The following is a 26,979-nucleotide window of genomic DNA, read 5'->3' as shown; positions in this document are numbered from 1 at the left end:
ACTATTTTTCTTCTCCTTTGTGTTCTTCTACTGTTTTTTTTTCTTTCTTTCATTTCTTGGTTTAAGTTATAGGGATGGGAAGGTGGGGGAATGAAATGAAATTGTGAATATTTTAATGCTGAATATTTGTATATATTGTTCATGGTTCATGGTGAAGTATTAAATTAAAAAATTATAAAATGCTTGACGCATACATTGTAGCCTGAAGGCCCTGTTCCTGTGCTGTTCAATGTTTTAACTTCATTGTTTTCTTTTTCATGCTCATTCAAAATAGCAAGCATCTCAGAACCCTCATTTTTTAAAAAAGCAACATGCAGTGGTCCATGAAGGAATAGGAGTGTGCAGAAAGACATTTCAAAAGGTGTAACTATTTCTTTTGAAGCAAATATGATGATTTGTGATAAGCTGAGTCTTGTTCAATTCACTATTTTATTCCTGGGTCTTGCTGAATAAGCTTGTTTGAGATGAAATAATGGAAAATAGTTGGTAACCAGATGACCATTGCTACATTAAACTATCAGGAAAGGTAAAATGTATATTTGGGGAAGCAAAATAATGCAAGAATCAATGAACTTTGAGTAAAAATTTGGAGGAAAAAAGTTTGCTAGAGATTTGAAATAAAGACTAAATACAGTAAAATCCCTGTTATCCAGAATTCAATCAACTGGCCAAAAAAAATTGCAAAAATAAATTCACCAATACATCCAACACACAATCTCAAGCAACAGTAGAATTTGATTATCCAGGATTTACTAATCCCCATTTGTGCTGGTTACCAGAGGTTTTACTGTACTGGGAAAACTCAGCAAGCTTGAAGAGATGATGCTTCAAGCTTACATAAGAAAATAAGAAATTGGAGCAAGAGTAGGGCATCCTGCACATCGAGCCTGCTTTGCCATTCAATGAGATCATGGTTGATCTGATGACCATCTTCACCTACCTGCCTCTTCCCCATACCTATTAACTCCCCTACTTTGTAAAAATCTATCCAACCTTTTCTTAAATATATTTACTGAGGTTGCCTCCACTGCTTCAATGAGCAGTAAATTCCATAGATTTACCACCTTCTGGAAAATTTAATTCCTCCTCATCTCCATCCTGAATCTACTACCCTGGATCTTGAGGCTATATCCCCTAGTTCTAGCCTCCCCCACCATGGGAATAACTTGCCTACCTCTATCTTTATGGTTTTCAGAAATTTATACACTTCCGTAAGATCCCTTCTCATTCTTCTAAATTCATGTAAGTACAGCCACAGGCGACTCAATCTCTCATCATAGGCTACTCCCCTAGAATTAGCCTAGTGAACCTCCTCTGGACTGTATCCAAAGCCAGGACATCCTTCCTTGAGTAAGGAGACCAGAACTACATGGAGTACTCCAGATGCAGCCTTCCTAGTACCTTGTACAGTTGCAGTGGAACCTCCCTGCTCCTAAATTCAATCCCTCTAGCTAACGTTCCATTTACCTTCTTTATAGCCTGCTGTACCAGCAAACCAACCTTTTGCAATTCATGCATAAGCCCTCGCAAGTTATTCTGTACGGCAGCACGTTGCAATCGCTTGCCTTTTAAATAATAGTCTGATCTTCCATTTTTCCTTCCAAAGTAGATAACCATACATTTACTAACAATTTGCTTTTTCACTCAATTTAGTGTCATCAGCAAATTTAGATACACTGCACTCGGTCCCTCTTCCAGATTATTAATGTATATCATGAACAGTTGCGGGCCCAGCACGGACCAACACCCTGCTCACCGCTGATTTCCATTTGGGATCCTTCCTCAAAATACTGAAGGTCCAAGACCTGGAGTATGATCTATAAGTATCCAGCATTAGTAAGAGTTTAAAAACCATGATCTCACCATTAATGTCTTTTCTAGTCGCCAAGTAGAAGCACCCAAGAAAGAAGCAGTTCCAACGACTGCAGTGAAACGGGCAGATGAATGGAAGGATCCCTGGCGCCGATCCAAGTCACCCAAAAAAAGGCCTGTTTCCACAGCATCACCAGGGCGTGGGCGCAAACGAAGAAGAACATCTGGCTCATCGGTTTCGGTGTCTGGCTCATCAAGGTAGACCTTTCAATCAAAAACACAACTAACTTCTGTCCACTGTCTTTCACCATTTTAAAGTCAAGGCATCATCATATCCTTTTACTACACCATCTGTGATTAGTGATCTTTTATTGTTACATCCATCCAAAAATTAATTGAGAACTTGTTGATTAGATGGCTAAACTTTGCGGGTTCATTAATTCACTGCAACATAGTATATGAGTCCTGAGTCTTCTTCAGATTGTTCACCTGACCTACACGACTTCAGCTGTTTACATGAGGGTGCTGCATTTGGCTCTTGTGACTTGCAGTGGGATGGGAATGTCCAGAGAACAACAACATGAGCTAAGTACTCGTGGATTGTATGTTCCATTCAGACTTCAAAGTATCGCTATTTGAATAAGCAGAAATAATTTGACAGGGCAGAGGGGAGAATGTTTCTTTAGATTTGAATGTATCCAGTAACTTGGAATTCAGATTTTTTTTTCCAGCTTTTCCGTAACAGAGATGTGATCCTTTGCATATTTTTGGCACCCATTTGACTTTTTGTGATGAAACTATTAGATGTGTTCGATATTTGTTGCCTCGACAAACCTTGTAATCTTGGAAAATTCCTTCATAGATCAAGATATTGAATACAGGAATTGGGATGTGGTTGAAATTGTTTTAAACATTGGTGAGGCCAATTTTGTACTACTTTGTGCAGTTTTGGCCATCCAATTACAGAAAGGATATCAATAAGATTGAAAGAGGAACTGAGTTATATGGAAAGGTTGAATAGGTTAGGACTTTATTCCCTAGAGCATTGGAGAATGAGGGGAGGTTTGATAGAGTTATACAAAATTAAGAGGGGTATAGATTACATAAATGCAAGCAGACTTTTTCCACTGAGGTTGGGTGAGACAAGACAAGAGGATGTGTTAAGAGTGAAAGGTTAACTGTTTAAGGGGAACATTAGGGGGATCGCCACTCAAAGAAGTGAGTGTGGAATGAGTTGTCCATTGAGGTGATGGATGCAGGTTTAATTTCAATATTTGAGAGAAATTTGCTTAGTACATGGATGGGAGGGGTATGGGGCCTATAGTCTAGATACAGGTCAATGGGATTTGGTGGATAAATAGTTTAGCACAGACTAAATGGGCAGAAGGGGCTATTTTTATGCTCAAGTATTTTTTAGTTCTATGGGAAAGTTATGAGAGATTTTGGGATCATGCAATAAAATGTATTTCACAAAGCAATGATGTTTTGAAGTAAACTTTGCTTTTTAACAATTTTTTTATCAGGTCTTCATCTCGTTCTTCTTCCTATTCGGGGTCTGGGTCATCAAGATCACGGTCACATTCACGGTCATCTTCTTGCAGTTCGTATTCCAGCCATTCCTCCAGGCACAGCTCTTACTCTGGCAGCAGATCAAGGTGGGAATCAGTTAAAATCTTGAGCAGTGTTTGCTGGCATCAATTTGTTCATTCAGATTTTATTCTGCACTTATTTCACAAGATCGCAAGAAGTAGTCCCATTGGCCCATCGAGTCTGCTCCTGACTAATCAAATATCTGTCAATCTCTGCCTTCAATACATCCAAGGACTCGGCTTCCACTGCCGCCTCTGGCAACAAGTTCCACAGACTTACGACCCTCGGACTAAATAAATTTTTCCACATCTCTGTTTTAAATTGATGCCCTTTTATCCTGAAATTATGCCCTCTTGTCCTAGAATCCCCTACCATGGGAAACATCTTTGCCACACCTAATCTGTCCAGGCCTTTCAGCATTCAAAATGCCTTATTTTTAAATATTTTTTGGTTTTCAAACACATATCACTTATACATTCTTTACATATATATACCAATATAATCTATATACCACTTACAAATAAATATATAGACCTTCTACTCTTTCTTTTTTTCTTATAAAAATGCAAAAAGTACAATTTACATACAAAGCAATATAAAAATTCCAAAACAAAGCAAAACCATTCTTATGTAGGGCTGGACATGCCAACAAAGACTCAGCCACCACATTGAAAGTCATTAAAGACTGTTTTTATTCAAATTCAGCACGCGCCCCTTTAAGGGCAGCATGAGTTCAGTCACTTCGTGGATTGTGACGTCATAATCGCTGCCCCAGGCGCGCACTGGGCAGGAGTCTTGAGGCAGGGAGAAACCCTGACAGCGCCACCTTCCCATGGCTGCCCCGCCACGTGGCGTTACACGCGGGGCCGGTTCGCCAAGAGAGAGTGCGTCGCCACACTTAATTAGTTTCACCTGTAAATAAAATATTTGGGTGTTGCTTCCTCCAACCTGTGTAGCACCATATGTACCCAATTCGTGATTGCGATTCAAAAAAGAATGCCAAAAACCTCAGCTGTGAAGCCAGGTAGTATTTCCTAAAATTCAGAAGCCTCAAACCCCCTGATTTGTAGTCCCACTTCAATTTATCCAGTGCTATCCCCAGCACTTTATTGAAGCATAAAAATTACCTAACCAAACCATTTATTATTTTAAAAACTTATTTGTTAAATACATTGGTATTGATTGGAATAAATATTGGATCTTCATTTTAATACAGTTAACCCTTCCTATTAAGGTCAGGGGTAGGTCCTTCCTCTTCTGCAAATCTTTTCTATTTTTGCCAATAAGAGAGAGTAATTCAATTGTTCAAATTGTTATCAAGAAAGATTCCTAAATATTTAATCCCATTGTTTTTCCATTGAAGGATATCGTTTACTTTAATGTGCTTCACTTTTTTCCATATTTATTTCACTCCCATATTTTATTAAAATTTCCTGTAATTTCTCCATCGAACCTTCGGGTTCAGCTACATCCAGCAGTTTATCATATCAGCAAACAAACTAATCTTGTGTTGAACTTGTCTGTTCAAAGCCTTTCGTTTTAGGATTCCCCCCCCCCCCCCCCCTAGAGGTTCTATCACCTTAACAAATAGTGCTGGACAAAGGGGGCAGCCCTGCCTGCTTGAACGGCTGATGTCTGGTTATTAGTTATTATTTTTGCCTGTGGAGTTGGTATAAAGCCTTAACCCAATTTATAAATCCTCAACCAATACCTAACTTTTCCAATGTTTTAAATGAAAAGGCCACTCAAGTCTGTCAAATGCCTTTACTGCATCTAGAGTTACTACTATATTGGGGTCCTTCCTTGACTGAGCTAAGTGTGTTATGTTAAATAGTCATGCCAAGTTATTTGACGCTTGCCTCCCTTTAATAAATCCTGCTTCATCTACATGAATTAATTTAGGTAAAAATTGTCCCAATCTGTTTGCTAATGCAGTTGCTATTATTTTGTAATCTCCACTGAAAAGAGATATTGGTCGATAATATGAAGTTTTCATAGGATCTCTGTTCTTTTTGGGCAACACAGTAATTATTGCTGTTGGGAAGGAATCTGGTAATTTCTGGGTTTTCACTGCTTGTTCTATTACATCCATAAACCAGCTCTTTAAATTCTTTATAAAACTCGACTGGAAATCCATCCTCGGCCGGGGCTTTGTTCGCTTGAAGCGTCCCCAGAGTTTTTTCAATTTCTTCCCTGGTAAATCTAATTCCTGTCTGTCTTCTTCATTCAACTTCAAGAGTTCCACTTCATCTAAGAACTTATCTATTTCGGCCTCATCTCTCTCTCCCTCCCCCCCCCCCCCCCCCCCCCCCCCACCCCAGCGAGTCAGATTTATATAAAGTTTTGTAATATTATTGAAATGTTTCATTTATCTCTTTTTGATTGTATGTAATCGTCTCATTTTCATTTTGTGTAGCATTTATATCTCTTGCTGATTCTTCAGCCTTCAGTTGCCACGATAATACTTTATGCTCTCTTTCTGTTTTGTATTTAAAATAGTCTTTTCTATTCTATATGTTTGTAAGCCATTGTATTGGATTTCCTTATTTTCCAGTGATCTATATTTGTTTTTATTTCCCGTCCTTTTCCACCTCCAATTTATTTATTTCTGCATTAAATTTTTTAAATCTTTTTTGTTTATGAAATAATTTGTCCTCTCAAATATGTCTTAAGCATATCCCATATTAGAAAGTTATTGTCCTTTGATACCAAATTAGTTTTACAAAAAAGTTCAATCTGTTGTATATGTTTAAAATCCTCCCTTTTTAGTAACATCATATTTAGTCACCATTTGTATTATTTTCCTGCATCTCTGATAATTGTATTACCAAGGTTAGCCGCGAGTGATCTGAGTGCAGCCAAGGTAAGTATTCAATTTTTACTACTCGATCTTTCAGACTCGACGATTAGCAAAAATAAATCTATTCTGTTATGTGAGTCACATTTTTTTGAATAAAATGAATAATCTCTCTCCTTAGGGTTAGACTACTACCTCCATACATCCATCAAGTTTAAATCTTTCATATATGAGAGTTAGTTGCTTTGGCTCTTGTTACTGTTTTTGCTGATTTATCTAGGATCGGATCCAAACAAAAATTAAAATCCCCTCTAATCAATATACTTTTCCTTCCCTCTGCGGCTTTTAAAAATACATCCTTCATAAAGACCTCGTCGTCATAGTTCGGGGCATAAATATTCATTCACGTCCATGATTCTGAGTAAAGTTTGCCATTTATCATTACATATCTACCCGCTTGGTCCATGGAGACATTTTCTACAGTGATTGGGACATTCTTATTAATCAAAATTGCCACACCCGCTGCTTTCTAATTGAATGAGGAAGAGAAGACCTGCCCCCACGCTTCCCCCAATAATCGCCTCAATTTGTCCTGTTCCACTTTAGTAAGATGTATTTCTTGGATAAATACTATGTCAGCTTTTATCTTTTTTAAATATGACTGTATTCTTATCCCTTTTACCATTCTGTTCAAACTATTGCCGTTAAAACTTATAAACTTCAATGTCTTATCCATAATAACATATTTAAAAATTCTGTGCAAATATACAAGTATATAAAACATTTTGTGATCTGTGACCTCGCCCTAAAATCATGCAACCTCCACCCCGGCGATGACAAGGACAGGAAGTCCCCAAGTCCCATGAAGAAAAGCCAGTGAAAGCCTTCAGCAAGAAAGAAGAACCCCACCCTAAAGTGCCATTTTGAAAGCTATCTCCCCATTGATACCATTGCCCCTTAAGCCAGAGTTGTACCATGCTGTACCTTATGAACCTTCTTTCCATTCTCTAAGCCTCCCGAGACGTAGATAGGATAAAGCTTTGACATTCCGCCATAAAAATTAAGATGACCACCACACAAAAAAAACTTTACTATGTCCTTAAATATCTTACTTACAGTCTTTCACCATCTGCTTCACTGTTCCTCTTCATAGTTCATCGATACAAAGGACTTGAGGGATCCAAGTCTCGAAGAATTTCATGGCATCTCTGCCTTCTGCACCTTCTCTCAGGCCAACAATTCACATATTGTTCCTCCGACTGAAGTTCTCCATATGATTCAATCTGTCCAAAACAAGCTGCTTATCTGTCACCCATTGTTCAGCTTGTTTCTTTAGTTCTTTGATTTGTTTATCGTGTTTGCCAAGATCTTTCTCTGCTCTGTCCACTCTTTCATTTAAATTATTAATAACTTCAATCCACATCTCTTACTGTAGTGGTAAGATCGTTAATGGAATTTTCCACACTTTTAAAATGTTGACCCAGACCTCCAATCTCTTGCAGCAGAGTTTCAAAGTCTGGTGTTTGTTGAGAGGAAGAGGCATCTCCACCCGCACTTTCCGTCGAGGCAATTGGCGAGGTTGGAGCTTTTTCCATCACGGATTTTGGCTTCTTCCTGTGGGATCTTCCAGTCATTCTTCAATATTAAAAGATGTATCCACACTTTTGTAGTTGAAAATGCTTGGTCATCTTTTAGAAGATTTTCTTGGAGAGCTCAGAGAAACACATCTTCTCAGCCACACACCCCTTCAAAATGCCTTTGAGGTTCCCCCCCTCATCCTTCTGTACTCCCTGCGCATACAGACTAAGAGCTGACAATAGTTCCTCATGTACTAACTTTTTCATTCCTGGTATCATCTTCTTTGAACACCCTCAATACCAACATGCTTTTTTTCTCAACTACGGTGCCCAAAACTGTGCACAGTACTCCAAGTGAGGTCTCACCAATCCCCTATAGAGTGTCAACATTACATCTCTGTTCTTGTATGCTATCCCTCTAGAAATGAATGCCAACATTGCACTTTCATTCTTTACAACCAACTCAATCTGTAGGTCAACCTTTAGGGTATCCTGCTTGAGAACTCCCAAGTCCCTTTGCACCTCCAAATTTTGAATTTTCTCCCCATTTAAATAATCGTCTGCCCGTCTATTTCTTCAACCGTCTGTACGCTTTTCAACATTGTATTTCATCTGCCAACTCTTTACCCATTCTCCTAATCTATCCAAATCACTCTGCATCCTTTCGGTATCCTCAGCACCACCTCTCCTACTACTTTTTATTTAGTATCATCTGCAAATTTTGAAACAAAGCCATCAATTTCATAATCCAAATTACTTATATACAACATAAAGAGAAGTGGTCCCAACACTGACCCCTGAAGAACTCCACTGGTAACTGGTAGCTAACCAGAATAAGATTCCTTTATTCCTATACTGTTTCTGCTGACCATCCTGTGCTCTAGACATGCGAATATCCTTCCAGGAATTTCATGGGCTCTCAGCTTGTTTAGCAGCCTTATGTATGGCACCTTGTTGAAGTCCTTTTGAAAGTCCAAATACACAACATCCACTGTTGTGATTCTATTTGTGATTTCTTAAAAAAATTGCAATAAATTTGTCAGGCATGATTTTCCTTTAAGAAAGCCATGCTGATTTGGGCCTCTCTATTCATGCATCTCCAGGTATTCTGTCATCTCATTCTTTACAATTGACTCCAACAGCATCGATGTCAGGCTAATAGCTCTATAATTTTCTTTCTGCTGCTTCGCTCTCTTCTTAAACAGTGGAGTGACATTTGCGATCCTTCCGTGCCAGACTCCATTGATTCCTGGAAGATTAATACCAATGCCTCCACAATCTACCTCCTTCAGAACCCGAGGATGCATTCCATCCAGTTCGGGAAACTTAAAACCTTAGACCATTTAGCTTCTCAAGTACCTTCTCTCTCGCGATCTTGACAGATCCAAAATATTCATTCAGTCCCTCTGCAATCTCCTTGTCTCCAATTACAATTTCTCCAGCGTCATTTTCTACTTTGGTCACTTTTTATTCTTCATATATTTAAAAAAGCTTTTAGATTCCTCTTTGATATTACTTACTAACCTCCTTCCATAATTCATCTTTTCCTTTCTAGACACCATCTTAATTGTCTTCAGATCTTTAAAAGTTTTTCCAGAGTTCTATCTTCCCACTTATTTTTCCTTCCTTGTTTACTCTCTCTTTTACTTTGGCTTTAACTTCTTTTGTCAGCCACAATTGTCTCATTTTTTCCATTTACAATTTTCTTTCTTTTTGGTACATGCCTGTCCTCCATTTTCCTCATTTCGCGCAAAAACTCCAGCCATTGCTGATCTGCTGTCTTCCCCATTCGTGTGTTTTTCTAATTGACTTTGGCCAGTTCCTCTCTCGTGCAACTGCAATTTCCTTTACTGAAATATCAACACATTGAACTCCAGCCTCGCCTTTCCAAATTTCAAAGTGTGATCACTGCTTCCTAAGGTTTCCTTTAACGTAGGCTCTGTAATCATCTCCAGTTCATTACACAGCACTCATTCCAAAACAGCCAATCCCCTGGTGGGTTTATCAACAAGCTGCTTCAAAAAGCTATCCTGCGTTCCTGTACCGCCATGACTTTTCCATGTTATCGTAACATAATTATCCATAATTATCGTAACATGCCTTACCTATTTCCAGTTGTATTTCAACACATTCCCTCCTTTCATTCTCTTCGAACATCAATGTAACACCCCCCTCCCATCCCAATTTATTTTGAGGTATTAATTTAATGTTAGGAGAGAAGAGGAGAAAAATGGAATAGTAAGCAAATTTTCTGTCTTCATGGTCTTTCTGAGTGACATTGAGGACAGTGGTCATTGCAGTGGTACACATCTGGCCAGTTCCCCTTTTGATATCAAGCTGATGCTTTTTACTGTTAACCAAAAATTCATTTTAGAAAAAGTGTAGCACATCTTCCCTACTTGGAAGCTAAATTTAATTTGGTGTTTCATTATGCCTATTAACATTTTCCACACAAGGAAACCTATTCAAATCATACTGGGGGTGGAAGGGAGAGCTTGTAGTTCCATCATAACTTCCTCATCCTTATACATACAAAAAGAATGTATGCAGTTATATTGACATCTGATATATCTTTTGTTCAGAAAGTCATTTATAGAAGGAAGTATCCAGTTTCACTGTTATCCCTAAAAAGAGTTTGAACAATCAACAGATTTAGACCATAGGTTCACTTAATTGATAAAATTCTCTTTTTAGATGCAAACTGCAAAGGAGATTTCAGTTATCCAATAGGCTAGAATTCAACCCAGAGCAGTGAAATTGCATTTGGGTAAGCAAAGGAATACTTGATAAATAGTTTCTTTCTTTGGCTTGGCTTCGCGGACGAAGATTTATGGAGGGGGTAAAAAAGTCCACGTCAGCTGCAGGCACGTTTGTGGCTGACAAGTCCGATGCGGGACAGGCAGACACGATTGCAGCGGTTGCAGGGGAAAATTGGTTGGTTGGGGTTGGGTGTTGGGTTTTTCCTCCTTTGCCTTTTGTCAGTGAGGTGGGCTCTGCGGTCTTCTTCAAAGGAGGTTGCTGCCCGCCAAACTGTGAGGCGCCAAGATGCACGGTTTGAGGCGTTATCAGCCCACTGGCGGTGGTCAATGTGGCAGGCACCAAGAGATTTCTTTAGGCAGTCCTTGTACCTTTTCTTTGGTGCACCTCTGTCACGGTGGCCAGTGGAGAGCTCGCCATATAACACGATCTTGGGAAGGCAATGGTCCTCCATTCTGGAGACGTGACCCATCCAGCGCAGCTGGATCTTCAGCAGCGTGGACTCGATGCTGTCGACCTCTGCCATCTCGAGTACCACGACGTTAGGGGTGTGAGCGCTCCAATGGATGTTGAGGATGGAGCGGAGACAACGCTGGTGGAAGCGTTCTAGGAGCCGTAGGTGGTGCCGGTAGAGGACCCATGATTCGGAGCCGAACAGGAGTGTGGGTATGACAACGGCTCTGTATACGCTTATCTTTGTGAGGTTTTTCAGTTGGTTGTTTTTCCAGACTCTTTTGTGTAGTCTTCCAAAGGCGCTATTTGCCTTGGCGAGTCTGTTGTCTATCTCATTGTCGATCCTTGCATCTGATGAAATGGTGCAGCCGAGATAGGTAAACTGGTTGACCGTTTTGAGTTTTGATAAATAGTAGGCTACTGATTAATGTGGAGGTGCTGAGAGGTCTTGGAGTAATGGTCATGGATAATGAAGGTGGATAAAAAAACCATAAGAGAAACTGAGTACATGATCAGGAAGATGGTGATCAGTAGACCACATGAGATTATTGAATGAAGTTATGAGCACCATTCTACTGCAAGGATTAGAAAAGTTTAGGGAGAGCACAGAAGTTCATGAGGATGTGGCCAGAGCTGGCAAATTGAGGCAAGGATTATTTTCATGAAAGAGTTATTACTTCCAACCTTTTAATAATTCCCAAATTATTACTTAAAGTAATTAAATAGCTGAAGGATGAGATTAAGGATAGCCTTTGCCTGGCATGAAGAATGAGCCAATTAAGTCTTTCACAAACCAAATCAAGGAAATAATGTAGCCATAGTGGGACCATTTTATAGAAGGAGAGGATGCAGAATTAAATACAACATAAAAAAACAAAAATATGAAAGCTCTGTGTTGAGACATCGAGTTGAGACGGCAATAAGATTAGCCATGATGCTACTGAATAGTGGAGCAGGCTAGGGTATCAAGAGACTCCTCTCAAAGTCTTTATCAGTGGGTCTTAACCTTTTTCTTTTCACTCATACCATTTTAAGTAATCCCTATGCTATCGGTGCTCTGTGCTTAAGGTGGTATGTGAGTGAGAAGGAAAGGTTGAAAATCACTGCTCTAGACCTAATTGTTACTGAAATATTTTGCTTGAGAAAAATTGTCATTGGCCCATTTCCTTTGGAGTTATGAAACCATGCACATAACGAGTCAATGAGGTATGATTAAAACAGTGGTTTTCAAACATTTTCTTTCCACCCACATACCACCTTAAGCAATCCCTTACTAATTACAGAGCACCTATGGCATAGGGAATACTTAAAGTGGTATGTGAGTGGAAAGAAAAGGGTTGAGAACCACTGGTCTAGAGTCCTGCAAGAGAAAACCTCTCCACATCCACAATGTAAGACGCTTCAAGTCACATCTCACTCCAGTGGATTCAAGCCTAACTTGTCAAAGTGTTCATCATAATATAATGCATTAATTGCAGACAATAACCTCTGAACTGCTCCATGATATTATGCCCATGGTTAATTAAAGAGACCAATATCTTATGTAAATTTGCAGTGTGGTCACACCCATGTTCTCTAAAGCTGAAACTTTTTTTGTATTCAATTTTCCTACATGTAATGACATTCTGTTAGTTTTGTTAATTACATTTACTTGTGTATTTGCCTTTCATAAATTATACACAAAATACCCAGATCTTGGAGCATTTCTCTCACAGATTGGTTAATTTTTATTATTTATCCTGTCATAAAGAGCTATCTCATATTATACTCTATTTGCCAGATGTACACCCACTTGCAACCTACCTGAAGCCCGTTATAACCACCTTTTGTGCTCTTCACAACTACTTTATGTCATTGCAAATTTGACAACCCCACCTTGGGTGTGATCATTCAAATTATTTAATTGATTGTAAAATGTTGCAGCCCCAATCCCTGTGGCATATCACCTGTAACACCTTGCCAGTCATAATGTTTATTCTCTGCTTCCTATTAACCACTGTAGCAGCAACTTTCCTTTTCTGTCGCTTGAAAGACAGAGACTTTGTTCTTTGACTCATTCAAACAAATTCGTACTAAAGTTAAACTGAGTTTTCCAAGGTTTCTTAAACGATATTAAACATTGTTAATGTTATTATCAGTTGTTATTACATTGTTAAAGCCATTAAACGATGGTTAAATGGTCATTAGTAATTATTGGGCCATTTCTATCCTCCATTTCACTGAACCTGAGGAAAAACCAGACTAGCACATACCATGTCCTTCAGAATGTCTGTTGCAACAACATCTTGAAAGCCATAAAACTGAATTTGCTTTCATGAAATGCATTTTAACCCTTACAATACCAGCCCCCAATTATTATGTCTAAAAATAATAATTACCATCACAAAGAAAAATTAAACATAGTGGTATATATCGATAAAGATTTCAAAAGAAAATGAAAATCAATTATCAAAGCTTTCTGTCTCTTGTAAAAGACATTTTTTGGTAATCGGTATGGTCAGAAAGCCAGCCTTGGTCTTATTTTGAACCTGATGTATGTCCCCCTTTGCCCTGAATGGAATTAACAGTCTTCCCCATCAACCAGGAATTTTTAAGGTGCTGAATCGTTCACAATGATCATGATATCCCAACTGTGAAATTGCATCTGATCTTAGACCACTTCTGTCTCTCCTGTAACAATGGAAGATATCCCTTCACCCATCTTTTCCAGAATAAATCAGATATAAATTGCACTTGCTCTGAGCATATATGTCTTCCTTCTGAAACTACCCAGGTGACAACGAAGGTTTACCTTTAAGAAGCAAAGGATAGTTTGGGGTAAGTGCCTCAAGATCATTCAGATCTATAGAAGCCTTCGTGATTGGGCGACTGTTGAAGATAACTGTTTGAAGATCCTCCTCGTCAAGATTCTGTCATTTTAGAATGTAATTAAGAACCTTTCGCACTGATCTAATCACTCTTTCCCATACACCTTCATGGTGAGAGTCAGCAGGGGGATCGAAGATCCAGTTAATTTCTTCTTGGATTCGAGCCTGATTCCAGTTTATGATTGCCTCTCTTAACTCACACTGATGTCTCACAAAATTAGTGCCATTGTCAGATTGTAGTTCCTTCCCTTGCCTACATCTAGAGATAAAGTGCTGAAGGGCATTGACGAAAGAATCTATATCAAGCGATGATGCCACTTTGGTGTGAATAGCTCTTATGGTTAAATGTGAAAATAACACCATAGTTCTTCACCACACTTCTTCAAAAACTCCAACAGATGTAAATGGAGGATCATCTGGAGAGACTGTCCAGAGGCAAATCTGCCATCAGCTGTTATCCAGAGAGAGAATTTACACGCCGACAAACAACCTATTTTGTCACAATTTTTCTGATTATCCAAGTGGCACCAGAAATCCAATATTTTTGTCATAGTCTGAATAACATATGATTGCATCCACCATGACCTACCTCTTCATGAATATATCAAAGAATTAGATCTGAAATGTGAAAATCTTTAGCCAGGATGTTTCATTTTTCCTGGCCTTGCTCCCCGACTAAGGCGCCCACCAACTCTTCAAACACCATTCTCCAGAATTGGGTTCAGTTTACAAATGTGGCTTGTCTTTTTGATGTTTATTCCCTTTTTTAAATTTGAGATTTCATCAGCAAACAACTTCTTATGGACAAACGCGGATTCTTTCCATTTCAGCATCAGCCCCTTCCTCATCTGTGCGACCTCTCTTAAGTCTCAAGATCTCCTGTTTCTTTTTATGGTTAGATCTCCGATGGATGTTATCCAATTGAAATTGAGCAGGAGCATCGCTTGTTTGTTTCTGTCTGCTACAATTCAGAAGCCATCTTTTAAATCTGAGCATCCATGCCTTTTTCAAACAATTCTAGGATGAGAAGTAACAGATTAAGTGGGTAATAGTATCCATTTGTTTGGACATTACCTTAACACCATTTGCAGTCTTATTCCTGATTTCAGGGTCTGGTAAAATTTATTTTAGTTTATCAGGATTTTGATGTACTCATTTTGAGGCTTTAGAAGAAACTGAAGCCCAGTTACCCATATCTCTTTCTTCAAAAAAGATTGGACTTCCAAACCTCAGGAAGCCATGTTGGCGAGATTGTTAACTATATTTATATATCTCCACTGTATTGGACATGAGACTTTATTAATTGCAGAAATTTGATTAGCCAAAAAAGTTCAAAAACTTCTGGTTTTATTATTGATGTATTTGAGCACAGAGATGCTATCATTCCAAAATATGGAATCTGCTAGATCCATCTGCAATTCTTTTCTCAACATTGTGTCCGTTCTGCTTGCCATGGTTGCAGCCATCAACTTAATTCGAAGAATAGTGACTGACTTTAATATTATATTATGCGTGGATATGTTTTTTGAAGGAGATAGATTTTGGGGGTAGTGTAGGTCACAAACAAACACTTCACAAAACAGATCACGTTTAAAATGCCAGAGCTTCGTTCAAACCAGACACTCCAGGCCCAGAGCCTTTGTAAAGATAATAAAAACTGCTTTGCTAGAGGTTTTCATAAGGAGGTGCAAATAGAAGAACCTGAGCTCAAGAGACTTCTCAAGTAGGTATTAATTGGACATGCTGTGAGGTAATGGATTATTGTTTTGAAAGGAACAGACTCAGAAGTTTGGGTCTGGCACTGCAGTATGCTGTTCTAAGAAGGTTGTGTGGTTTTGCAAGCAGAGAGAGAGAAGAAACAAAACAGGCTTTCTCTAAGAGAGAGAGAGAAAACTGGTTTCTGCAGTCATGGCAGCTGGCAGCTTGTTGAAACCCCATTTTGAAGACGGGTTGTGAGTTCTGAGTTCAGCCTGTTGAAAACCCTTGTCCAGACAAGAGGAAATGGCTGGCTCGAGTGTTTCACCTGAAATAAGGGAAACAAAAGTAACTCTGTGGTGACCTGCAGGGGAAGAGGTTATCATTTGGGAAAACCCTGATGGGGCAAGTTTCTTCGGCAAGACCCTGAGGTGACTGATCAGAGAGAGTCAGTTTGTGTGTGTTTGTCCAATGAGCAACAAATCTCTCTGAAACCAATAAGAACCTTCCTGAGTGGAAACTAATTACCTTTAAGCACGAGAGAAAATTCGTAAATGTTAAATTCCGTGCACAGTATAAGAATTGCTTGATGAACTTGGAGGAGTGAGAATTGAGATTGGACTGTGAATCAAAGAACTTTTCTGAACTTGTACACGTTACATACATGTGTGCTTAGAATTAGAAGGGAATTAAGTTAACAGTAATAAGTTAAAGTTTGATCCTGTTTTTATGTTTAAAGAAAATTAAAAATAATTTGTTTAAGTAACCATTTGTCTTGGTGAATTTCTATTGCTGCTGCATTTTGGGGTCCTCCGGGCCTGTTACAAACCACTCTGGCCTTTCCCATAACAAATCCACAATGCACCTGATCCTTGTTATCATGCAGTAATATGTAATTAACAATTCTGTAACCATCTTCACGTGCATCAGCAAAATGATGCAATTGAGCAGATGTCACAGCTGTAAAATTTGTGGGTTTGAAGCATCTATCAATCTTGAAGTCTTCCAGCTTACAAAGGTCTTGTATCCAACATGTTCATTCCTATACAATGGGTTTTTGTATTTCATCATCCCAATCAATCTTTTTCCTACTCAAATCTTATAGGATCTTTTTGGCAATCAGGATGACTGATTCCAAGAGGACCATATATCAAATTGACAGTTGACAGAATCCCCCTTCGAGTGAGAGGTTGATCCTTCAAAATGCTTTTAAACTTAAAGATCAGATTGAACATACCATTGTACACCTTGCACCCTCTCCACAGGAAGGTTGTTACGGTCTAAATCCAGATTCTTCATTTCTTTTATCCTCTCTCAGGTTGGGCAGCCAATAATTTGTGACTATTACTTGTCCATTTGGTAAGTAGAAAGCCTCCTTTGAAATAAATTGCTCTCAACTCATGATAAAGAGCTATTGCTTCTTTTAATGTGCAGGTAGCTGCAGAAGTGAGAAGGTCATCATAGAAGTTATTCCTGATGGTGCTTGTAGCTTGAGAGCTAAGTTGTTCCATGTTGTCCTCAGCACACTTCCTAAAGGAAAAATTCACACATCTTGGTGATGAAATCACTCCAATGTTCTGACCGTAGTCTCCATCAGGCCACCAAAGAAATAGTAACAAGTCACGGTCTTCATTCGGTACCTTCACCTGATGGAACATTGCTTCAATGTCTACAGTAATGACAATAGGTTCTTTATAGAATCTAGTTAAGACTCCTTTCGACACACTGGTCAAGTCTGGACTTGGTAAGAGTGAGAATTTAATGAAACTCCCCAAAAGGTTGCTCCACAACCAAACACCACTCGAAGTTTTTTTCTTCTCTGGATGCAAAACCCCATGGTGTGGTAAGTATCATTTTTTGCCATCACTATGAACCAAGATATCATCTGGTACTTTCTTTGCATATCCTTTGGATATAATATCAGTCACACATTTGGTACAATCTGAATGAAAGGAAAAATCTTTCTTCTCTTCAAATTTAGTGTATGTTGTTCGACAACATTTCTATTATCTGGCATGCATATTTCCCTTATCTTTAAAGGTAATCCAATGCAATAATGATCATTCACTAGCTTAGCAGTTTTTGACACCAAATCCAAGACTTGTTGACCTTCCTTTGAAGGTTCTTGGTCGTCCTTGAGGCACTTAAGAAAGTCAGCTTGAACTGTTGCTCCCACATCTCATCAAGTTTAACAATCAATATCCTGTTGACACTATAGCCGACTTGTCCTAAACCTCATTTCTTCCTCTTAAAGGTCTATTAATTGTCCAACCAAGCATAGTTTTGAAAGCATATGATCTGTCTCCCACATTCCTTATCTTATCTAGTGGTTCTAGAGCTCTTGGTACATCTGAACCAATCAGCATCTCTATCTCCAAGTGGATTTCACTTAAACAAGCATTTTTCAAAAGCATCCACTTTTCAATGTTGTTTTATGTGGGATATTTCCTTTATGCAAAGGCATAATTTTCAGAGCGAATAAGCCTAGGAGTTTACAAAAAATCATTGCTGTCCAATCCAACAACCTCTAAGCCCATAACCACACTGGTTTCAATTACTTTTGTTTGACCTATAGTCTTCGATAGAATTTTTCATCTTCCATGAAGATTAAGCTTATTTATTATTCCCTCAATGTAAAATGACACAGTGCTTCCTGGGTCAAGAAATACACAAGTATGCATTATTGTACTTCCTTCTGGGCCTTGACTTGCACGGGTACTATTAAAAGTTTGCAGTTGTTCTCACCTGCCCCATTTGTCAATACCAAGGCTTCAGCACTGTTTTCACCTGCTTCTTTTCTTGCCGTTTGTTCCTGTTCCGTATTCTTCTTTTCCTGGAAGATGTGTAGCATTTTGCGATGCTTTTGACTGCATATGTCACAGCTAAGTCAGTTTTTGCTAATGTGTCCTTTACGCAGACAGCCAAAACATACTCCATTTTCCTTCAAAAAAGCAATTTTTCTCACTGTTTTCTTTTCCATTTTTCACATTTTTCCAAAGTATGCTTATCATTATAGAACAAACATTTCTTCACAGCAGGCAAACTTTCCTTTTCCTTAATTTCTTTACCGCAACTGCCAGGGAGGTGGCAAATGTACTTTTTAAAAATTTTGGTTGAGGGTATGATTTGGACCTCTCAACTTCCTTACTTACTTTGATATTTACATTCACTGGATCTGTGACAACATCCACTTGCCCTTCAATAAACTCCACTATATCCTTAAAAGTAGCTATTTCATCATATCGTTTCTGGTATTCAACAACAGAACTTCTCCATAGTTCTTTCATCTGGTAGGGTATTTATTTAAAATGATTAGCATATTAGTAGATATATCAAGCTCTCATAGATGGCCGATCTCAGTCATTGATGTTGCGACATCCTCTTAAAAAGAAGGCATAAGCTTTTGTGTCTTCCGGTTTTATTGATGACCTTGAAAAGCCTTGTGTACTGAGTTTTCCAAGGTTTATTAAACTATATTAAGGATTGTTAACATTATTATCTGTTGTTATAAATTGTTACAAGCAGTTAAATGATGGTTAAACAGTCAATAGTAATTATCAGGCCGTTTCTGTCTATTCTCCATTTCACTGAACAAAGGCTAAAATCTAGACTGCTTATCTCTCTCTAGCAAGCATTCTATGACCTTCAGAATGGCTGTTGCCAGGAGACACTCAAAGAAAATATAAGCAAAAACAGAGTTTGCTTTGATCAAATACATTTTAACCCTTACAGCCACCTAGTTTTGTATCCATGCCAATAAATTACTTCCCACGCCGTGAACTTTTATTTTCCATTATAGGCTTTGATATAGTACTTTCTCAAATGTGCATTTTCCATCGACCATCACTCCCTGATATTGGAGATACTGGATAGAATAGTGAAGAAAGCATTTGATGTGCTTGCCTTCTTAGACTATGGCATTGAATGTAAGGCATCATGTTGTAGCTATACAAAACACTGCAAAGACTGCACTTGCATCATGCACAATTCTGGTCACCTGGGATGGAGAGTTGCAGTTAGGAGAGATTAGATAGACTGGGTTTATAGGAACATAGCAGGCTGAGAACTGACTTTATTGAGGCTTCTATAAAGTTATGGGGATGGAGACCTCTAATGAAACTGCATAGAAGCAGGCCCTTTGTAGCATGGTGACTGGTGTCTTCCTGAGCTCGTTCAATTTGCTTGCATGTGATCCACATCTCCCTATGCACCTATTCATGAATATGTCCAAATAAATGTTGCAGTTATACCAAACCCTATCACTTCCATTGACAGCTCATTCCATAAACCAACCACCATTAGTGTGAAGAAAACTTGTCTCTTAAGTGCCCCTTAAATCTTTCCCCCTCATACCTTAAAACTATGCCCTTAGCTTTAGAGTTCTTTGACCAGGGAAATGAAATCTTTGGCTTGTGATTCTATCTGTAAATAGGATAGATAATAACTAATCTTTTTCCCAGGGTAGGCAACTGGAACTGGGGGAGTATATATATGTTTAAGGTGAGAGGGGAGCAAAGAGTCATAGATCAGAGTTTCAGGGAGATCACACCAAAGGTTCAGCCAAATAGACAGATGACCATCAGGAGGGGTAGACCTGTAGTGCAGCAGCCTCCCGTTTTGGATACTGTTGGAGGGATACATTCTCAGGGGAAAAATACAGCAATAGGAATATCAGTGGCACCATGGCTGATTCTGTACAGCAGGTTAAGTCTGAGCTAGCAATGGTGATAAAGCACTCTTTACTCAGGGGCAGAGATAACATTTCTGCGCTGCGAGCAAGACTCCATGTTGATGTGTGGCTTCTCTGGTGTCAGGGTCAAGAATCTGAGCAGTTACAAAACATTCTGGAAAAAGGAGGATGAGCATCCAGAGCTTGTAATCCATATTGGAACTAATTATATAGGCAGGAAAAAAAGATGCAGAGAGAATTTAGAGAATAATTACAAATAAAGTTTTATTACAATTGCACAGGGTATTAGAGTCATTGAGTTACACAGAAACAGGCCCGTGGTCCATTGCCAAGCAACTTGCCAATCTGTGCTAGATCTACTTCTCTACTCTTGACTTGTATCCCACTTGCCCTCTACTCTTTGTATATCTATCCATGTACTGTACCTGGCTCTGCCATTTCCTCTGGCAGCTCATTTCATTTGCACATCACACTCTGAACAAAATGGTGCATTTTGGCGAGTTTAAGAAAGGCAGGACTTGCACATTTAAAGACAGGGACTTGGGAGTGTTGACAGACTCAGAGGCATGAGAACATAGTGAAAGCAACAACATAAGGTAGTAAAGAAGGTGTATGGCTTTGCCTTCATTGGACAGGACGTTGGATACATGAAATGGGATATCATGTTTTAGCTATACAAGACAGTCCATATTTGGAGTATTGTGTGAAGTTCTGCTCACCAACTGTAGGAAAGTTGTCATTAATTTGCAAAGTGGCAGAAAAGATTTTCAAGAATATTACCAGGATCAGTGTTATATTGGTTACTCTGGGGATTTTGTCCCTGGAACGCAGGGGGATAAGGGATGACCTTATCGAGGTTTATAAGATCAAAGAGGCACATTTGGGCATCTAAAAAGAGAGAACATAGATTTAAGAGGGGAGGGTGTGAGAGGAGACTTGAGGGGCAAGGGTGTATGGTAAAAGTTGGTACAATTAATTAGTGTCTGAAAGACACTAGGACCCTGGGTTCAAGAAAGGTTTAGGGGATGTGGACCAAATGCCAGCAAACAAGATGCTCAGGTTGTCACTTTGGTCAGTATGGACAAGCTGAGCTGAAGGGCCTGAATGTCTGTATAACTGACTCTAGCATCTGATATCCAAGTTTGATAATGACATAAAAAGGTGGAAGGACTTGTTCTGAAGAAGCTGTGGTGATGAGGACATTGTAATTTTGTGTAATGGGATATAAAAAGTGAGTGGGTGAAAAGTTGGCCAATTGGGTTTCGTATGGGAAAGTATGAGGTCATATACCTTGGAATGAGAAACTAAGTAGCAAATTATTGAAATGGAAAAAGCTAGCAAAGGACTGAATTAGAGTCAGTGTTTCTGAGCATGAATCACAGAAAGTTAGCAGACACGTGTAGAAAGGAAGGCAAATGGCATGTTGTCCTTCATTACAAAGTGTTGAAGTTTAGAAATAGGGCAGTTTTATTGCATTGTCCTGACAAGAGAGGCCAAATTATAGAGTTCTATAGCACAATCCCAGGTTCTCCAGTCTGTGCAGACTGATGTCCCGCATTTTTGTGGTATCATCCAACTAAAACTTTACTCCATCCTCTCTTGAGTCTTCCCTACTGTTTCCAAACATGGTGATCAGAATTGACCATAATAATTTACTGTGAGAGGGGCAATATTTAAAGCAAATCTGAGGGGCAAGTTATGCAGAGTACATGGAACAAGCTGCCAGACAGGTGGTAGAGGCAGGTGCAATTACATACTTTTTTTAAAAAAAATTATTTTTCACACTATAAACCATATTGACCAAGATACATACAGACATTTTTCTTCTTAAATATATACAGTGTCGTTTTCTCCCCCTTTTTCCCCCCTCCCTCCCTCACCCCCCTCCCCATTTATTTGAAGTTCAATCTATAAGATACATTAAACCCGTTAAACAATGTTGTCACTTAATAAAAATAAACAAGAAATTTTAGTGAGTCATTTCTTTTCGTTGTCTTCTCCTTCTGTCATTTTAGGTGGTGGAAGTCCATGGTAGGATTTCTCTAATGTGTTTCATGAATGGCTCCCATATTTGTTCGAATATTGTGATGTTATTTCTTAAATTATATGTTATTTTTTCTAATGGAATACATTTATTCATTTCTATATACCATTGTTGTATTTATCTTCCAATTTCCAGGTTGACATAATACATTGTTTTGCTACGGCTAGAGCTATCTTAACAAATCTTTTTTGTGCACCATCCAAATCGAGTCCAAATTCTTTGTTTCTTATATTACTTAGGAGGAAGATCTCTGGGTTTTTTGGTATATTGCTTTTTGTGATTTTATTTAATATCTGGTTTAGATCTTCCCAAAATTTTTCCACTTTCTCACATGTCCAAATTGCATGAATTGTTGTTCCCATTTCCTTTTTACAGCGAAAACATCTGTCTGATACTGTTGTGTCCCATTTATTTAACCTTTGAGGTGTGATGAATAGCCTGTGTATCCAATTATATTGTATCATGCGTAACCTCATGTTTATTGTATTTCTCATAGTTCCGGAGCATAGCTTCTCCCATGTTTCATTCTTTATCTTTATGTTTAGATCTTGTTCCCATTTTTGTTTAGGTTTACCGTTTGTTTCCTCGTTCTCCTTTTCTTGCAGTTTGATGTACATGTTTGTTACAAATTTTTTAATTATCATTGTGTCTGTAATCACATATTCAAAATTGCTTCCTTTTGGTAACCTCAGACTGTTTCCCAATTTGTCCTTCAAGTAGGTTTTCAGTTGGTAGTATGCAAACATTGTATCGTAAGTTATATTATTTTTATCCTTCATTTGTTCAAAAGATAATAATGTATTTCCCGAAAAACAATTTTCTATTCTTTTGATCCCTTTTCTCTCCCATTCTCTAAAGGAAAGGTTATCTATTGTAAAAAGGGATTACTTGATTTTGCGTCAATATTAGTTTTGGTAGTTGGTAATTTGTTTTATTCCTTTCTACATGAATCTCCTTCCAAATGTTAAGCAGATGATGCAATACCGGTCAATTCCTACGTTGCACCAATTTTTCATCCCATTTATATAGTATATGTTCACGTATCTTCTCCCCTATTTTATCTAGTTCTAACCTGGTCCAGTCTGATTTTTCCCTTGTTTGATAAAACTCTGATAGGTATCTTAATTGTGCGGCTCTATCATAATTTTTTAAGTTTGGTAGTTGTAAGCCTCCTTGTTTGTACCATTCTGATAATTTATCTAGTGCTATCCTCGGTTTCCCCCCTTTCCATAAGAATTTCCTTATTATTTTCTTTAACTCCTTAAATAATTTCTATGTTAGGTGTATTGGTAATGACTGAAATAGGTTTTGTATCCTTGGGAAAATGTTCATTTTAATACAGTTTATCCTTCTTATCGGTGTTAGTGGTAAGTCTTTCCAATGCTCTAAGTCACACATGTCAAACTTTGGCCCGCGATATAATTACATTTGGCCCGCAAGATCATTTCAAAAATGTATTAGAGGTGGCCCGCCTTGCAGCAAGAGCCGATGCTGTTTTCTGGTAATGTCACCCCCACCATCCTCCCCCTTCATTGCACATCCTTCCCCATTGTAACACGAGAAATTGTAACACAAGCAGTCTGTCGATGTCATCAGCCGGCAAGCCGGTTGGAAAGCTCCCCGCACAACCAGTCACTTCTCCCACCTGTCAAGCGGTGCGGCGGATTGGCGAGTGCCTGTGATTTCCTGTCGGCGCGACGGGCGTGGCAGGCTGCGCACGGCCCCTGGGCAGCACGAGCCCCGCGCAACTGGCACCGGACGGCCCTTCCACAGTGCGAGCGCACTTCTCCCGGTCGCCACGGCCTTCAGCGCTTGCACCCGCGCGGACCCCAGGGACGACTGGTTCAGCCCTGAACGTGAAGAGAGAGATGGTGGCTGTCCGCAAAGGCTGATCGGCAGCGCACTGGGCCTGAGTGGGTGGGTAAGCAGGGGTGGGCAGAGGCAGAGCGAGTGGAGTGAGGGGTGAGTAGAGGTTGGGTAAAGGACTGGTCAGGTAGAGGGATGGTGGGTCGAGGGTGAATAGAGGCCTAGAGCCTGAGGAGTGAGCAGGAAATGCTGAATCCTGATGCAGGCCAAAATGGACACAGCCTGTGAATGCTGACTACATCTCCACAGGGACCAATAGGTCAAGCAAAGGGTGAACTTGAGCTACCTACTCCTGACCTGTAACATTATCCTCCTAAAGTTATATCCTAAAGTTTAATATTACATATGTTGAAAGAAGAGAAAACATGCAGATGTTGTTGAAAATTTTCAATAAATATTTAGTTCGGCCCTCGACTTAGTCCAAGATTTTAATTTTGGCCCTCCATGAATTTGAGTTTGACACCCCTGCTCTAAGTCGTCTTGTAATTTTTTCATTAATGGATGGTAATTGAGTTTATATAGATGGACGAAATTTTTATTTAGTTGTATACCTAGGTATCACATTGCTTGTGTTTGCCATCTAAATGGCGATTCTTTCTTAAACTTTGTGAAATCCACATTATTCATTGGCATTGCTTCACTTTTACTTGCGTTGATCTTGTACCCCGATACTTCTCCATATTCCTTCAATTTCCTATGTAATTCTTTTATTGATATTCTGGTTCTGTTAAGTATATTATAACGTCATCTGCAAATAGACTGATTTTATATTCCTTCTCTTTTATTTTTATCCCTCTTATTTTATTTTCTGTTCTTATCAGTTCTGCTAGTGGTTCTATAGCTAACGCGAACAGTGAGGGAGATAGTGGACATCCCTGCCTTGTTGATCTGCTTAAGTTAAATTGTTTTGATATATATCCATTTACTGTCATTTTCGCCAATGGCCCCTTATATAATGCTTTAATCCAATTTATATATTTCTCTGCTAGGCTGAATTTTGTAGTACTTTGAATAAATAATTCCATTCTACTCTGTCAAAGGCCTTCTCTGCGTCTAAAGCAACCGCTACTGTTGGAGTTTTATTTCCTTCTACTGCATGAATTAAGTTAATAAATTTACAGATATTGTCTGTTGTTCGTTTTTTTTAATAAATCCAGTTTTGTCTAGATTTACTATTTTTGGTACATAGTCGTCCAATCTGTTAGCTAATAGTTTAGCTATTATCTTGTAATCTGTGTTAAGTAGAGATATTGGTCTATATGACACTGGTGCAAGTGGATCTTTCCCTGTCTTTGGTATTACTGTAATTATTGCTGTTTTGCATGAATCTGGTATGCTTTGTGTTTTATCAATCTGGTTGATTACTTCCAGGAGGGGAGGAATTAATAAGTCTTTAAATGTTTTATAGAATTCTATTGGGAATCCATCCTCTCCTGGTGTTTTATTGTTTGGTAGTTTTTTTAATATCTCCTGTAATTCTTCTATTTCAAATGGTTTTATTAATTTATTTTGCTCCTCTGTTTGTAATTTTGGTAGTTCAATTTTAGTTAGAAATTCATCTATTTTGTCTTCTTTCCCTTCGTTTTCAGTTTGATATAGTTGCTCGTAGAATTCCCTGAAGTTTTCATTGATCTCCGTTGGATTATATGTGATTTGTTTGTCCTTTTTACTTAATGCCAATACCATTCTTTTAGTTTGTTCTGTCTTAAGCTGCCACGCTAGAATTTTGTGCGTTTTTTCTCCTAGTTCATAATATTTCTGTTTTGTCTTCATTATGTTCTTCTCCACCTTATATGTTTGTAGTGTTTCATATTTTATTTTTTTATCTGCCAATTCATCTGCCAATTCTCTTCTTTTAGTTGTATCTTCTGCCAATTCTCTTCTTTTAGTTGTATCTTCCTTTATTGCTAATTCTTTTTCTATATTTGTTATTTCCCTTTCCAACTGTTCTGTTTCCCGATTCTAGTCCTTCTTCATCTTAGTTACATAACTTATTATTTGCCCTCTGATGAACGCTTTCATTGCGTCCCATAGTATAAACTTATCTTTCACTGATTCCGTATTTATTTCAAAGTACATTTTAATTTGTCGTTCAATGAATTCTCTAAAATCCTGTCTTTTAAGTAGCATGGAGTTTAATCTTCATCTATACATTCTTGGTGGGATGTCCTCTAGCTCTATTGCCAATAACAGGGGTGAGTGGTCCGATAATAGTCTAGCTTTATATTCCATTTTCCTAACTCTCCCTAGAATGTGGGCTGATTACAGGAATAGGTCTATCCTTGAGTATGTTTTATGTCTACCCGAATAGTATGAATATTCCTTTTCCTTTGGGTGTTGTTTCCTCCATATATCCAAAAGTTGCATTTCTTGCATCGATTTAATTATAAATTTGGTTACTTTGTTCTTTCTGTTAGTTTTTTTTCCAGTTTTATCCATGTTTGAGTCCAAATTAAGGTTAAAATCCCCTCCTATTAGTATGTTCCCTTGCGTATCTGCTATCTTCAAAAAGATATCTTGCATAAAATTTTTATCTTCTTCATTAGGTGAATATACATTGAGTAAATTCCAGAATTCTGAATATATCTGACATTTTATCATTACATATCTCCCTGCTAGATCTATTATTTCCTCTTCTATTTTGATTGGTACATTTTTATTGATTAATATAGCTATTCCTCTGGCTTTTGAATTATATAATGCTGCTGTTACATGTCCTATCCAATCTCTCTTTAATTTCTTGTGTTCCACTTAAGTTATAGATGTGTTTCTTGTACGAATGCTATATCAATTTTTTTCTTTTTTCAGTAAATTTAACAGTTTCTTCCTTT

At 38.4% G+C, this 26,979-nt stretch overlaps 1 protein-coding gene across 6 annotated transcripts in view; it reads left to right on the top strand.

Annotated features, from left to right (window-relative positions):
* zc3h18 (zinc finger CCCH-type containing 18) overlaps positions 1-26,979 on the top strand; it is a 169,340-nt gene that overhangs the window by 109,461 nt on the left and 32,900 nt on the right. For all 6 annotated transcript variants that reach the window (XM_069901981.1, XM_069901980.1, XM_069901979.1 and 3 more), the window contains 2 exons: positions 1,882-2,070; positions 3,336-3,467. In XM_069901981.1, the coding sequence (XP_069758082.1) occupies positions 1,882-2,070; positions 3,336-3,467 (321 nt within the window). The remainder of the gene's footprint in view (positions 1-1,881; positions 2,071-3,335; positions 3,468-26,979) is intronic.

This window comes from Narcine bancroftii, chromosome 10 (assembly GCF_036971445.1).
Source record: "Narcine bancroftii isolate sNarBan1 chromosome 10, sNarBan1.hap1, whole genome shotgun sequence".
NCBI classification, from domain to species: domain Eukaryota; kingdom Metazoa; phylum Chordata; class Chondrichthyes; order Torpediniformes; family Narcinidae; genus Narcine; species Narcine bancroftii.
Note: the sequence above shows the minus strand (reverse complement) of the source record. Positions and strands in the feature narration are given on the sequence as shown.